Here is a 14,702-nt window from a genome sequence, read left to right on the forward strand (position 1 = left end):
CCCCTGGTCCTTTTCGACCCAGAACAGGTACATGTATTTATATTTATTTAAAAAAAAAAAAAAAAAAAAAAAAAAAAAGTTTACCTATTGGTTAGATTTAACCCAAAATACTTTAGTAAAATATTTAGCCTCTATTCCCATATTTTACACTATTGGGACTGAATTTCATTGATAAACAGGAAAACACCTATCAATGAACCATTGCAGCATGATAAACCTTTCATCTGAACGTTTATGCAAGTAAAATGGGGTATATTTTGTTCGAAAACATTGGACAGTAATATTTATAAATCTGGATTGTTTTTGAACAGTTATGACTTAAGTGTAGTAATATGGTAATTACAGTACCAATAAAAACATTGGACATTCATTGAGGTTATTGATCAGATACAATATGGTTTTAGCTTAAAAAAATAAATAAATAAAAGCTATGGCTTTTATAAGCTTTCGTTCCTAGCAATAGATTGCATCAGCCCACATTTTGCTAATCACACATGGACCCCTTCTCATCTACCATACCCCATCATGCATTTGATAAAATTGTGTTAAAAACAATTGCACACAAGTATATGTTGTTGAAAAATGGGAGGTGGTCTTTATTGACAGATTTTACAGAGACTAATCTTAGTCATCTTGCTGTTCGACCACTGTGCCCTTCTCACTAACATATATCCCATCAAGGAACTTCCGGATGTCCTTCTTTCTCACAGTGGTGGCCTGCTGGATCAGTGCAGCTGATGAAGAGAACAAGAGAGAAAAAGAAAGATTTAAAAACATTGTAAAGGCAAACCAACTTAAAATGAGTAGTGCACCCAAGAACTCCCATGTGCTGCAAGAGCTGTACAGAAATCAGTCATGTAGCATGCAAACATAGCCAGTTGTTAAAGCTGTGGACTCAAACACCTGAAGTATTACCATGCTTAGATGAATGTGAACGTGCAATAAAACCCTATAAAAGATGGAGTGAAGTAAAGCTGTTTGGTGTGCAGGAGATGGTCCATTCAATCTAAACATCGCATCATTTGAAATTTGGCACTTTGGCAAAGAAGATTTGGCAGTTTAAACAATGAACATGAAAACTGACAACATAGACATGTTCAAGGACAAAAAGGAAAACTAGCACAGAAAAGAGCCGATAGAAAGGCGAAGGGCGGCAGCAGCTCCTGTCGCCCTGTACGGCGGTCTCATTCTAACCTCTCGTGTTCTCTACGACTCAGGCTCCGTTACAGTGCCCTTCTCAGAGACGTAAATACCATCCAGGAACTTTCTGATATCCTTATTTTTCACTGTGGTTGCCTGCTGGATGAGGGCCGCTGAAACAAGAAAAGCTGGGGAGGTGAGGCATGCAGGCACACTAGACTTGCTTAACACCAGTCTCTCTCTCTCTCACACATACCCATAGCATACACCAGCTCTCTCACACACAACCCAATCAAGAACATTCTCTTCAATTACTATGCAACTAAGGGTTAAGGTTGTCAGGATAGGGGAAAAGGAGGCTAAACATGTCTGTTTCGCAGAAGTCTAAACACAATCAGGGCCTGCAGGTAAGAGCAAATTAACTCAGAGGATACAGGGATGCTCAGCTCTAACACAGACAAGGTGAGGGAGGGTACAGTTTAGTCTTAGATTCATGGGTTCCCACAATCAGTCCAGTAAAGGAAGAAAAACCCATTTAAAATAAATTTTAGGACAAACAAATGGCTATTTATAAAAAAAAAAAAAAAAAAAAAAAAAAAAAGCCTGTCACTTTTGATAAGTCAACAATCACAAAAACAACATCCTTGTGCACAATACTGGGATTAAAGGGTTAGTTCACCCAAAAACACAAGTACTCACCCTCATGTTGTTCCAAATCCGCAAGACATTCATTCATCTTCAGAACACAAATTAAGATATTTCATGAAATCCAAGGTTGTTGTTTTTTTTTTTTTAATCCCCAATAGAAAGCAACAATTAGAATCATTCAAGGTCCAGAAAAGTACAAAAAGACATTGTTAAAATAGTCAACGTGACTACAGTGATTTAACCTTAAAGGAACACTCAGCAAGCGCAATATTACGCAGCGCCTGTGACCCCCTGCTTGCACAGGGAGCGTGTGCCTTGCAACCATGGAGACATTTGTGAGAGACGCTGCATAATATTGCGCCTGCTGCAGCCATGGTACGGCAGCAAAGTTCCTTGATTATTACGCCGGAATGAGAGTATAGTTCGTCATATCGGCCTTAAAAAAAAAAAAAAAAAAAAAAAAAAAAAAAAAAAACCCGCAACTTTTCACTTTCCGTCGGTCTTAGTACACATAACTACAGAAGAGTCAAGTTTTAAATAGGAAAAATCAAAACTCTTTGGTCATTTGAGCAAGATGCTAATGGTCTAATCAGATTCAATGAACTATGCTAAGCTATGCTAAAAGTGGTACCGCCAGACCCGGAGATCGGCTGAATGAATTCGAAAACGGTAAAACTCAACTGTTTTCAAAAAAAAAAGTGGAGTGTTCCTTTAATGTTAAGGTTGAATGCCTGAACGCCAGCTCATTACTGGCCGGCTCCTGCGTCAGCATCACACACATGCATCATGGTGCTCAGGTGAACAGCGTCAGCCAATACTGAGTCAGCATTCAGACATAAACACGGAAGCGCTGAACTGCGTACTGTTGAATAAAGTCATCATTTTAGTTTTGGCGCACAAAAAGTATTCTCGTCGCTTCATAACATTAAGGATGAACCACCTGTAATCACGTTGACTATTTTAACAATGTCTACAACTTTTCTGGACCTTGAATGACTAATTGCTTTATATGGGGGATAAAAAAAAAAAAAAAAAAAAAAAATCATCAAAAATATCTTAATTTGTGTTCTGAAGATGAATGAAGGTCACCTTAGGGGTTTGGAAGGACATGAGGGTGAGTAATTTAACAAAATTTCATTTTAGGGTGAACTAACCCTTTAACTAAAACAGAAACCAGAGGACCTATAAGAGAATCCAAGATGTCTTGTTTACCACAATTCGAAATTATTTCAAATTAACAATGCTAACAGAATTCATAGACCCTTTCATGTGCGAACAGACCATCATGTGGTTAAAAATCATGTGAACCACTTAATGTCAATGAGATCTTGAGTTGCATGTATCACTCTAGTCATATGTTGGCACAGCACATCTTAAGATGCTCACCTGAGTTTGACACCAGCTCAATGTCATTACCCTCTAGAACCAGCTCGTCTTTTTGAGCAGCAGACACTGCACATTGCACACCTATATTAAAAAAAAAAAAAAAAAAAAAAAAAAAAGAAAACAACTTCATTCTGTAACCAGGCATGTCTGCAGCTAAATTAAGGGGTTTGCGGTGACAGACATTATGCCAATTCAGACAATTCAGCCTTTACACATACCTGGTCTCATGCGGACACGGCGGATGTACTTCTCTCCCAAGAAGTTTCTGATCTCCACCAAAGAGCCGGTCTCCTGGATCACCACGTTAATGGGGAAATGGGCATATACAGATCGCATCTTGTATCTGAAGCCCTAGAGAACAAATGAAACATGCTTTACATCACACAGTCCATATCTTTACCTTTTCAATATAACTAGGAAGAGATTGAGGCAACTAAAACAATCTTTAGACAAACAAGCTGCTTCAGACAATGAACAAGTCCCACCTTGAGTGAGTGCAAATGAACCAAAATCGAGTACTTACCAGGGTGACCCCCTTGATCATGTTCTGAACATGACTGCAGATGGTGCGGACTGTGGCCAACTCCTTCCTGTTACCCCACCACTTGTCCACTCGCAGCTAAAATGAACAGATCATCCACTGAAATTCCACACACATTAACAATGCCCGTTTACATGCACTTGTGTCAAAATGAATCCAATCCGTTTTCTTAGTTCTGTTTATATGAAACACTAAAATCTGATTCACATTTGCACTACATGTATTCAGAACAAAACTTCATTGTCAATGTCACCAGAGCTACTGCAAGAATTATTGTGGTTTTTGCCTAATGACATATTAAAAGAAAGCTGACAGGTCAGAAAAGCTTTTTAGCAAATATTTAATATTCAGTTTCCTCAACTGACCTGTTCGTGATACAAATATACACGTTCGTAAGATATAAAACGCAAACATACCCGTCATGACACTGGATGTGCAAAGTATTCTTTAAATAAGAATCAGAAATTAGTCGTTCAAGCATTTACATAGTTAATTTTTCCCTGTTGATCGGATTATTTCAGGTACCCTTCAATCCAATCTAATTTTTTAGGATTGAGTTCAATCTGACTGCTTGAGGTGTTTGCACGAAGGTTTTTCAGGCCATAATTTTTTGGGTGCATGTAAACATAACTATTGCAAGAATTATGTTGTATTTGATGCAGATTCATTTATATGCAACAAGACTGCATACCTTCTTGTGTTTCTTGCCCAACAGACTGAGCTCCAGGTTAATGTGGTTGAACTCCCGGCGGAGAACGCCACGGGGTCCCTTCACAGTAACTGTGCGGCCCTTGAGGGACACCTCAACTGCAAGGAAACAAGACACAATTTAGTAAAAATGAAGGCATGGAATGGACAAGGAGAAAACAGTCTAAACCATATAAGCGAGAAGTGTGTGAACGGTTAGGACGCGACGCATGATATTTGACATACCGTTGTTGGGGATGTCCACTGTCTGGTTACTGAGAATGGTCTTCATTCTGTAGAAAACGACGACAAGGTGGTCAGCAAAATCATTATGCCTATCACAAATCTTAAAAGTGTCTTCATTTAGTAGTACAAAAAAAGCTGACAGACCCGACGGAATCTATCAGAATTAGCAGTCATTTACACCCTGGTAGGACTGTTAGCGTTTTTTTTTTTCTAATCGGTTTTAATGCTACTTGAACATTACTAATGTCATAATGAGAAAAGCATGGCTTAATGTCAATGTGCTTAATGAATGACTTGTAATTGTATCGGCCTACACGTCTGGCTAACAGATAAACACTGACCAGACATACTGCGATTATCAAACAGCATCGGGTTTTCGGCACTAATACAGCCACAGATATTTTCATCAACATGTAAATAAAGTCCTGAGACACAAGGTAAACCCAACGGATTTGACATTACTACAGATTGTACTTGATTAAAATACACAAGAACAGGACGCGCCATGTTCTTACCTCGCCGATTAAGGGGGAAAGGAAGGAGGAAGAACGTGATGACGCAAATGTAACCCGTACGTTTTGCGTCATAGCCAGTCTGCAAGGCACGACCAAGCGATTACAGATTCTCATAATCACGTTAGTGAAGCAAAATAACTGAGGTTATCAGTAAAGCTTATTCAATTAGATTTTAGAAATATATATTTATGTATTTATTATGCACGTTAACATGGAAATGTATCACATGCACAGGTCTGTCTGGTATATATGACGCTCTGGTCTTAATCATAAACGTGTAGTGGGAGTTGATCGATGTCAGAGCGATTGCTGTCAATGACAGACTGCTGGATCTAAAGTCATGGCGTTGATCAGTAGAAGTTGTTGCGCTGCGGGTCGATATTCTTCTAATCATCTGTTTTTACAATCAAAATGCTTTGAGGCGTCTAGTGTAAGCGATTTCTTCGTTCTGTTTTAGTTTAATGACTGACTGTACTAAAATATAATGCCAAATAGTTAAGTGCTACCTGTCGGTGCTCTACCGGTGCAGGCCAGTACAGAAGTTGCTGCAATATAACAGTATAATGTCCAGCGATTTAATATATTAAAAAAGTGTTTTTTCTACGCATATTATGCTGAGCTAACTGAACTGGTAGATGATGATATTAGTATAAAGGTTTTTAAATTGAAGTCACGCTGGAGTGTCTTGTGTTTATGGTCGCAGGTTTACTGTAACAGACTGACCACTGCTGCCAACACATCATCCACACTCACTGAGAGGAAGAAAGACATAAAAGAGGATGGACTGAACCTCCAGGACTTCATATCAGGAGAACTGTCAGAAAAGACCAAGTGGGAGGAATACAGAGGCAACCTGAAGAGAGAGAAGGGAGAAAGGTAAACGTATGGAAACCACTTTTACATTTTCATTATTACTAATTTACATTACATTAATTACATTATTTCTACTGGATTTTGGAAAGTTACTAACATTCAGTGGTGTTTTGGACATGTACCATGGTATTCCAGGGTCCTTCAAAGATTACCAAATACCATGGTGCATGAATATGGAAATCTTTCAGTACCATGTTTTCTATCAAAGTGTCATGGTATTACAGTGGCCATCAATACTACACCAATACCACCATGGTACCACCAAAGTTTTTTATTATTTATTTATGACTTTGTTTGCAGTGATCACTCTGCAAAGATCACGTTAATCAATTTTATCAGTGTTGTGCAATTGTGCCTTTAGACACGTGGATATAGTTATTTGGTAATAAACAGCACATATAGTATGATATGATGGTGAGAAAATGGCACTCATACCTGAGGAGGAAAAACAAACCCCAAATTTATTCAGAGGTGCGAACTGAGCGAAATATGCAACTTGGTGCAGTTGCTGATATTTATATGGCCAGAAGGAAAAAATCTGATAGCTTGTAATGTATATCAGTGAGATCTTTGAAACAGTATAGAATCCTACTTACATAAAATGTATATAAATAAAGTTATTATTATTTCTCCCAATAATATGTCTTAGTAAGTGGATATTTAAATGTTTAGTTTTATGATCAAAACTCTGTAGTTTTTATTGTGGGGGGCAAAACATACAATACAATGCAACACAATACAATGATGATTGAGAGATGTACAAATAAACATTCCTCAAAAGCCTGGTGTATCATATTTGATATTATTTTGGTACATTTTAACATATTTTTCCTAAAAAAAATGATGTATGGATAATCAAGGTAACCTAAATTGCTTCAGTCCAGCAAGAAATCATTTTAAAATATCACTAACAATATAAAAGTTAATCTTATGTTTGTTTACTTTTATAAAATCAGTAAATATTTCACAGCAAAAAGACCTGTACCATGACCTGAAGGGGAATGTTTTTAGAGTTCTACAAAAAGGCCTTTTACAGTATAAACTATCAATCGAAGGACAGAAGGCATTGTGTGCAACAGGTTTTTCAGCAAAGATTGATTATGTTGATACATTTAGAGGGCCTAGAAATTTGTGTGTAAAATATGATACAGTAAGCTTTAAAGGGTTAATATGTAATCATTTTTATGACATAGAGATAGGGATTTAACCAGTTGTTTATTTTCTCAGGCTAAGGCTACCACCATGGCTAAAGACAGAGATTCCTATAGGAAAGAACTACAACAAACTGAAGAACACACTTAGAGAACTGAACCTACACACGGTCAGTGGCTGAAAACATGCCTGACATTTCAACTCCTTCACACAATTTTCTGATACAATGGTGACAATTTTATAGTTCAATGAAAGGAATAATTCTTTCAAAAATGAAAATTCATGTTGACATTCATTTCATTTAACTAGAACGAACAGACGTCTTGGAACAGAAGTTTAGCAAAATGTCACAGCTGCTCTTTTCAGTACAATGAAAGTGGAAGAGAACCAGGGGCTGTCAAGCTACAAAAAGAACAAAAATGCATCATAAAGCAATAAAAGTTGTCCATACCAGCACTATATGAAGTACACGACCATTCAAAAGTTTAGGGTCATTTATTTTTTTTAAAGGTGAAGTATGAAGTTTCTGTGACACTAGCTAAACTACAAAAATAAAGCATACATTCAAATAACCTTTCAAACGACCCTTTCTTGCATGACATTAGTGCAGATTGTACATCACAATTGTAGCTCTCACAGGTGCTTGTGAAGGTATGTCTTAACAGGTAAAAGCAGACTACTTTCAATAAAAGGTCCAACATATTAGGAATACTTTTGTTGCTATTTGTCATGAGTAAGCATGAGACTTTCTAAATCTTATTGACCTCAAACGTTTGAACGGTAGTGTATATATAGCTATGTAGTAGTGTGATAAACAGACTTTATTTTGCAACTCATTGAAAATCCATTTTTATTGCATGTAAAAGAGCAACTTGGATGTTCTGCTATAAATCTCCTTTTATGTTCCACGGCAGAAAGAACGTTTCAAAAGACATAAGGGAGAGTAAAAGATGACAATAATTTAATTTTGGGAGTGAATTATTCCTTTAAATTTATGCTTATAGACCAAGGGTACATGAATTATACACTGGTACTTTTGTTACAGGTCTGCGAGGAGGCCCGGTGTCCAAATATTGGGGAATGCTGGGGGGGAGGAGAGTATTCCACTGCCACAGCAACCATAATGGTGCGTGTATTGGGTCTGAAAAACACCCACAAACAAGGATAATATCTCAATGTCTTTCAAACAGTATTTTTTCCCTAACAGAAGAATTTTGATTCTGCTTGATTTTCCATATTCTTTCCATAGTTAATGGGGGACACATGCACACGTGGCTGCAGGTTTTGTTCAGTTAAAACAGCGAGACGTCCTCCACCTCTTGACCCTGATGAGCCATATAACACAGCTAAAGCCATCGCAGCATGGGGATTGGACTATGTAGTCCTCACATCAGTGGACAGAGATGGTGAGGAAACATGAAAACGTCAACAAACCAAAATTAAACGTTCTGAGAAATACCTTCACAGGCACATTTTTCTTTCTTGTTGACATATTTGCTTTTGGAACAACAACATTTTGATTGAAGTAATATGTGTAGGAGGGGCATTCTCTGTCTAGAAAGCATTTGATTGGAAGAAAATCTGTGTATTGCAGGATGAGTCATCAGTATTTTTGGTCTGTTTTCCCAAAAGAGAAAGATAATTTTAAATGTTCTGTTAAAAAACAATTATGTACATGGCATATAGAAGCAAGTAGACATGGACCAAGAAGAACAAAACTCTAATTTTGTTTTCATGGGTCTTTAAAATTCTCCATTGTATTATAATATTTCCTTATTCATCATACCATATTTTTATTGTGCTGGACAGACATTCCTGATGGTGGGGCTGAACATTTTGCAAAGACTGTCTCCAGCCTTAAAGAAAGGTACAGAGATTACTCTGTTTTTTTTTTTTGTTGTTGTTGTTGTTTTTTGTTTTTTTTTAGAATCAACTCATTTGTCTGTTTCTCTCATTCATGATCTTTTCTCTCTTAGGAACTCTAACATCCTTGTAGAGTGTTTGACTCCTGATTTCCGTGGTGATCTGGCAGCAGTGGAGAAAATTGCTTTATCTGGGCTTGATGTTTATGCTCACAATGTAGAGACGGTTAGAGAACTACAGAGGTTGGTGCATTTTACTATCACAGTCTGGATCTTGTGTGCTGTCATGTCTGTTACAGCAGCATTTTTCTTATATTTGTGTTTTTTAGGAATTCTTTTTAATGCAGTTTGTAAAGTTATTTGTATTCTATTTATTTTTTTCTGTTTTATTTGTAGATGTTTTCTGCCACCAGATGGCAGAAATGTGTAGTCCATCTTACCAAGTGAATTAGTAACAGTAGTTCTCATCCTGTTGTTCAAAGCTTGGAGAGTTCATTGCAGATTTCATTTTCACCTTTGATCTTTGACTTTAAGGCATGTGCGTGACCCTCGTGCAAACTTCGACCAATCACTGAGTGTTTTACGACATGCTAAAAAGGTGAAATCCAGTGTGCTCACAAAGACTTCCATCATGTTGGGTCTCGGAGAGACAGATGCACAGATACATGCTGCTCTGAAAGGTAACGTGCAGTAACCTACACTAATTCATACCAGAGTTACACATGCATTCTATTTATATCACAAATATGCATATAGTAACATGAGAGTTCTTTGTGTTCTTGCAGAATTGAGGGACTCTGAAGTGGACTGTCTAACACTGGGCCAGTACATGCAGCCAACAAAACGCCACCTCAAGGTACAACAACAAAACACAATAATAAAACAACCAATTTCTGTCTTAAAGCCCATTCACACCAAGAACAATAACTACAAAGATAACTACAGCGCTAACTAAAATAGCCCCCTCACAAATGCACAATATAGTTCTGTTTATTATTAAAGGGTTAGTTCACCCAAAAATGAAAATTCTGCCATTAATTACTCACCCTCATGTCGTTCCACACCCATAAGTATTCTTGTCGCTTCATAACATTAAGGTTGAACCACTGTAGTCACATGAACTGCTTTAAATTTGTCTTTAGTAGCTTTCTGGGCATTGAAAAAGGAAATGATCTTGCTGGCAATGCAGGCCTCACTGAGCCATCAGATTTGATCAAAAATATCGTAATTTGTGCTCCGAAGATGAACGAAGGTCTTACGGGTGTGGAATGACATGAGTGTGAGTAATAAATGACATTATTTTCATTTTTGGGTGAACTAACCCTTTAAGCACGCTCTGCAGTCATCTTGTCTGTCACTTTAAATGCTCGAGCTCAGCATGATGGATTCTTATTGGCTGTCATTGTTTTTATCTTTCTTCAGCTGAAAAAAAAAATGGTTGTGAAAGTTACTCCAACAATTTATCCTGTTATCCTTATAGTTTTGGTGTGGACTATTCTTTTACATTTAGAACGATTTTTACAACTTTTATAGTTAATATCCTTGGTGTGAACGGGCCTTTAGATGGCACACTCACAGTCTGTTCACTTACCATCTGAAACATTCTGCGCACAATGGCATGGGCTGGTCACATAAGCAAAATTTCTGCAAAATTGTCCATTGTCTATTGTTAAAGGGATAGTTCACCCAAAAATGAAAATTTGATGTTTATCTGCTTAGCCCAGGGCATCCAAGATGTAGGTGACTTTGTTTCTTCAGTAGAACACAAATGATGATTTTTAACTCCAACCGTTGCGGTCTGTCAGTCGTATAATGCTTGTCAATGGCAACACCATCTATAAGAGTCAAAAAAAACATGCACAGACAAATCCAAATTAAACCCTGCGGCTCGTGACGACACATTGATGTCCTAAGACACGAAACGATCGGTTTGTGCGAGAAACCGAACAGTATTTATATCATTTTTTACCTCTAAAACACCACTATGTCCAACTGCCTTACGCATCCGGTTGGTGAGGTCTGAACGCGCTCTGACAACGGAAGTGATGTCTCGCACTCATTGAAGTATAAGCGCGAGAGATCACTTCCATCATCAGAACGTGTTTTCAGACCTCACCAACCGGATGCGCAAGGCAGTTGGTCATAGAGGTGTATTATAGGTGAAAAATGATATAAATACTGTTCGGTTTCTCGCACAAACCAATCGTTTCGTGTCTTAGGACATCAATGTGTCGTCACGAGTCACAGGGTTTAATTTGGATTTGTCTGTGCATGTTTTTTTTACTCTCATAGATGGAGTTCCCATTGACAAGCATTATACGACTGACAGACCGCAATGGTTGGAGTTAAAAATCATCATTTGTGTTTGCAACGAAAACCAGGGACAGATAAAAGTAACTGATCACAAGATCTTAATGACCTAACAGCTGTGTATGGCTTAATAAGATCAGAAATATAATCCGGGGCCAAGTTGTGCAATGCTTTGTATGCGAAAAGAAGGACCTTAAAGTCGACTCTAAATTTTATGGGGAGCCAATGCAGTGAGGCAAGGACAGGGGAGATATGATCCCTTTTTCTAGTTCCTGTCAGCAATCTGGATGCCGAGTTCTGAACCATCTGTAACCGAGACAGTGTAGATTGAGGTAGGCCAACATAAAGAGAAGGGTTAGTTCACCCAAAAAGAAAATTCTGTCATGCCTCATGTTGTTCCACACCCATAAGACCTTTGTTCGTCTGTTTTGTTTTTGCGTACAAAAGGTATTCTTGTCACTTCATAAAATTAAGTTTGAACCACTGTAGTCACGTGGACTATTTTAACAATGTCTTTAGTACCTTTCTGGACCTTGACAGTGGTTATTAAATTGCCAGAGAGCTCTTGGATTTCTTTAAAAATATCTTAATTTGTGTTCCGAAGATGAATGAAGGTTTGGAACGACATGAGGGTGAGTACTTAATGACCAAAATTTCATTTTTGGGTGAACAAACCCTTTAATATACCCTTAAAGCTTTTGCCCTCACACGAAAAAGTGGATTCCTATTGCAATGACTAGACTTCCCCTACAAAATTTTGCAAAACAATATTAATATGACTGTACATTAAGTAATCTATTTTAGATAACCCCACCTTAATAGGCATATAGAAACAAAACAAACTGTGATTGGCCACTTTACATGTTGGTCAGATCTAAGTAGTTAAGTTAAAGAATAAGTAGTTAAAGAATAAGCCTTAGTGAGGACCAGATTTTACCCAAGTGAAAAGTCTTCCATGACTAATAATTCAAAAGCAATTGGCCACATTTTCTGTTTCATACATCATTTCAGTTTCATTTTGTTACATCACACACACAACGCACTTTTAGATTAGCACCTTCTTGAATGCATCAACCTTAAAGTGTGTGTCTGATTGAAGGTGGAAGAATATGTTACTCCTGAGAAGTTTGCATACTGGGAGAAGGTTGGCCAGGAGATGGGCTTTGTTTACACAGCCAGTGGGCCACTCGTGCGCTCTTCTTACAAAGCAGGTAAACTGAGCACATGTTTAAATTTATAAAGCTTTACATATAACCTAGTGTAGATAATGCTATCCATTAGCATTACCATTCTTCTCAATATCTTTCCATCCAAAGTTTTGTATTTAACTAATGTGCAAAGTAAAGCACCATTTCCATCCTATGTATTCAAGAGAACAAAATCTTCACTTCCTGGAAAATTGCCCCAAAATATCTGTAATAAGAATGGAAATTGCTGCCATCGGGGAAGCAACTGTGGCTAGATGCCTGCTGTTTAGGAATGCAGTCATGTGGAGAGAGGTCTGGGAGATCATTATATTCAATCATTCTGATGAGACTTTGGCTCATTTCAAAATGACCAAACCAACATTTGAGATGCTGTGCCATGAAATTGGTCAGCTGGTTAGTCCAGTTATCTAATCACATCAGAGTTCGTACGGTCATGAAAAACCTGGAAAAGTCATGGAATTTTAAAATGGCAATTTCCAGGCCTGGAAAAGTTTTGGAAAAATTAATTAACCCACAATGTTTTGGAAAAGTCATGGAAATTTGTTTCACAATCTCCGTATATTCGAATATAGTTGATAATATTAGTTAAATTACAATAGTTAACGTTCGCACGATCCGTCACGTGACGTTCTCTGCGTGGGGTGACGCTGTTTCAGGTAACGTTAGTATTGTGTAGCAATGCCAGGGAAATGCAGATTTAAAAATGTATGGCTTCATGATGAAAAGTATGAGGGGTGGCTGGAGAAAGATCAGGACCCGGGACGTGCTAAATGTACACTGTGTCGTAAAACGTTTGACATTTCTAACATGGAAGAGGCAGCGCTGTCTAGCCACGCTAAAGGTGCAAAGCACCAGTCTACAGCTGCGTGCTCGACTGCTTCCAACCCAATCGCTGGCTTTTTCACCCGTGCGACTGACGTGACACCCGCTCCCAGCTGCGGTGCTTTCCTCTCATCCACTGTAAAACAAGGGACCATTTTGAGTGCTGTATCCAGAGACGAAACCCTAACTGCAGAGGTACTGTGGGCGCTAAAGGTGGCTAATTCGCACTAAATCAAAATTGAAAAACAGATTGATGAGAAGCTTTCAGAAATGAAAAAATAAATGGTGTTGATTGTTTTGGGGCGATGTAGAAATCAAATAAGGATTAAGTTAACTTGTTAAAGACCGTTATCAGGTTAATTTATGGCAGTTAAAGTAAAGGACAGTGTTGCTGGACACTTATTTATTTTTTAGTTTAACATTGTTGCTTCCCCTTGATTTATGTTAATTATCTCCCATGGATTACGTTAATCCATTTCTAAGCGGTTCTCAGGGTTTGATGTATTATGTTATGAAACTTTGTTACTGTGCAAGCGTTATTTAAATAAATATTTCATATTCTACTGTACACTACAAAGCTTGTCATTTATTTTAGTAAAAATATGCTGGGTGTAACATGGATTTTCTTCTTATTTAACATGTATACATAGACATTTCATGAAACATTAGGTCATGAAATTTTACGGTCATCTACTTTTGAATAGATGTCAGTTCTTTTACAAAAAAGATGGTGTAGTTTCGACCATCAGGGCAGCCAAACATTGACTCCATGTTTCAACTATCATGAAGCACACGTAGTCACACATACCGTAACATTATTTGTTTAAACATACTGTCTCATGTTTTTTTTCTATATTTCTTAGGTGAGTTCTTTTTGAAGAATCTGCTGGAAAAGAGAAAGACTGAAGACACCACGGCGGCAGCAGAGTAAAACTGCTATACATTACCTGTCTATCCTGTTTCACCCTCTCTTTCCCTACAGTATAAACAGTATTAAAGGGACAGTTCACCCAAAAATAAAAATTCTGTAATCATTTACTCACCCTCGTTGTTTCATCATAGAGTTTTGGAACAACATGAGGGTGTGTGAATTTAATTTAGTAAATGTGAATTTTCATTTTTGATGAACTATGCCTTCAAGTATACATATCACAAAATAAAATTATGTTGCAGTAACATTCTTTAAAAAATGTTTAAATGAACATTGGATTGTTTTAGAAATGGATTAAAGTTATGTATATTGTGCATTAAGTAATATAGAGTATATTAAATTCAAACTTCTCAAAATACATGTCAGTTGTGCATTTTTGTT

At 37.5% G+C, this 14,702-nt stretch overlaps 2 protein-coding genes and 1 long non-coding RNA gene across 3 annotated transcripts in view; 1 reads left to right on the forward strand and 2 right to left on the reverse strand.

Annotated features, from left to right (window-relative positions):
- Positions 1 to 570: 570 nt before the first annotated feature.
- On the reverse strand, positions 571 to 5,246 carry rpl9 (ribosomal protein L9). Its single transcript, XM_051900956.1, has 8 exons — positions 5,164 to 5,246; positions 4,649 to 4,695; positions 4,407 to 4,522; positions 3,698 to 3,793; positions 3,393 to 3,525; positions 3,175 to 3,255; positions 1,195 to 1,313; positions 571 to 734 (listed from the first exon to the last, which is right to left on the reverse strand). Exons 2-7 carry the CDS (start codon positions 4,692 to 4,694, stop codon positions 1,207 to 1,209), a joined length of 579 nt encoding a protein of 192 aa, XP_051756916.1. The 5' UTR covers position 4,695; positions 5,164 to 5,246; the 3' UTR covers positions 571 to 734; positions 1,195 to 1,206.
- A 50-nt stretch (positions 5,247 to 5,296) lies between these two features.
- On the forward strand, positions 5,297 to 14,679 carry lias (lipoic acid synthetase). Its single transcript, XM_051900925.1, has 11 exons — positions 5,297 to 5,593; positions 5,867 to 6,039; positions 7,264 to 7,357; positions 8,234 to 8,314; positions 8,438 to 8,594; positions 8,998 to 9,055; positions 9,165 to 9,293; positions 9,585 to 9,730; positions 9,836 to 9,906; positions 12,460 to 12,571; positions 14,254 to 14,679. The coding sequence occupies exons 1-11, from the start codon at positions 5,504 to 5,506 to the stop codon at positions 14,319 to 14,321; spliced, it is 1,179 nt and encodes a 392-aa protein (XP_051756885.1). The 5' UTR covers positions 5,297 to 5,503; the 3' UTR covers positions 14,322 to 14,679.
- LOC127516395 (uncharacterized) overlaps positions 10,912 to 14,702 on the reverse strand; it is a 32,017-nt gene continuing 28,226 nt past the window's right edge. Inside the window, exon 2 of the long non-coding RNA XR_007930981.1 lies at positions 10,912 to 11,019. This is a non-coding gene — a long non-coding RNA (uncharacterized LOC127516395). The remainder of the gene's footprint in view (positions 11,020 to 14,702) is intronic.

Source organism: Ctenopharyngodon idella, chromosome 1 (genome assembly GCF_019924925.1).
Source record: "Ctenopharyngodon idella isolate HZGC_01 chromosome 1, HZGC01, whole genome shotgun sequence".
Taxonomy (NCBI): Eukaryota; Metazoa; Chordata; class Actinopteri; order Cypriniformes; family Xenocyprididae; genus Ctenopharyngodon; species Ctenopharyngodon idella.

What these genes read in the sequence shown, in the direction of transcription:
- rpl9 (XM_051900956.1), bottom strand. Translation starts at nt 4,694, where the DNA reads ATGAAGACCATTCTCAGTAACCAGACAGTGGACATCCCCAACAACG. An exon ending in TGGGCAAGAAACACAAGAAG is followed by an intron (nt 3,794 to 4,406) that starts GTATGCAGTCTT and finishes TGTTCATTTTAG; the next exon opens with CTGCGAGTGGACAAGTGGTG. An exon ending in CCGTGTCCGCATGAGACCAG is followed by an intron (nt 3,256 to 3,392) that starts GTATGTGTAAAG and finishes TTTTTAATATAG; the next exon opens with GTGTGCAATGTGCAGTGTCT.
- lias (XM_051900925.1), top strand. Translation starts at nt 5,504, where the DNA reads ATGGCGTTGATCAGTAGAAGTTGTTGCGCTGCGGGTCGATATTCTTCT. An exon ending in AATGCTTTGAGGCGTCTAGT is followed by an intron (nt 5,594 to 5,866) that starts GTAAGCGATTTC and finishes TTATGGTCGCAG; the next exon opens with GTTTACTGTAACAGACTGAC. An exon ending in GATACATGCTGCTCTGAAAG is followed by an intron (nt 9,731 to 9,835) that starts GTAACGTGCAGT and finishes GTGTTCTTGCAG; the next exon opens with AATTGAGGGACTCTGAAGTG.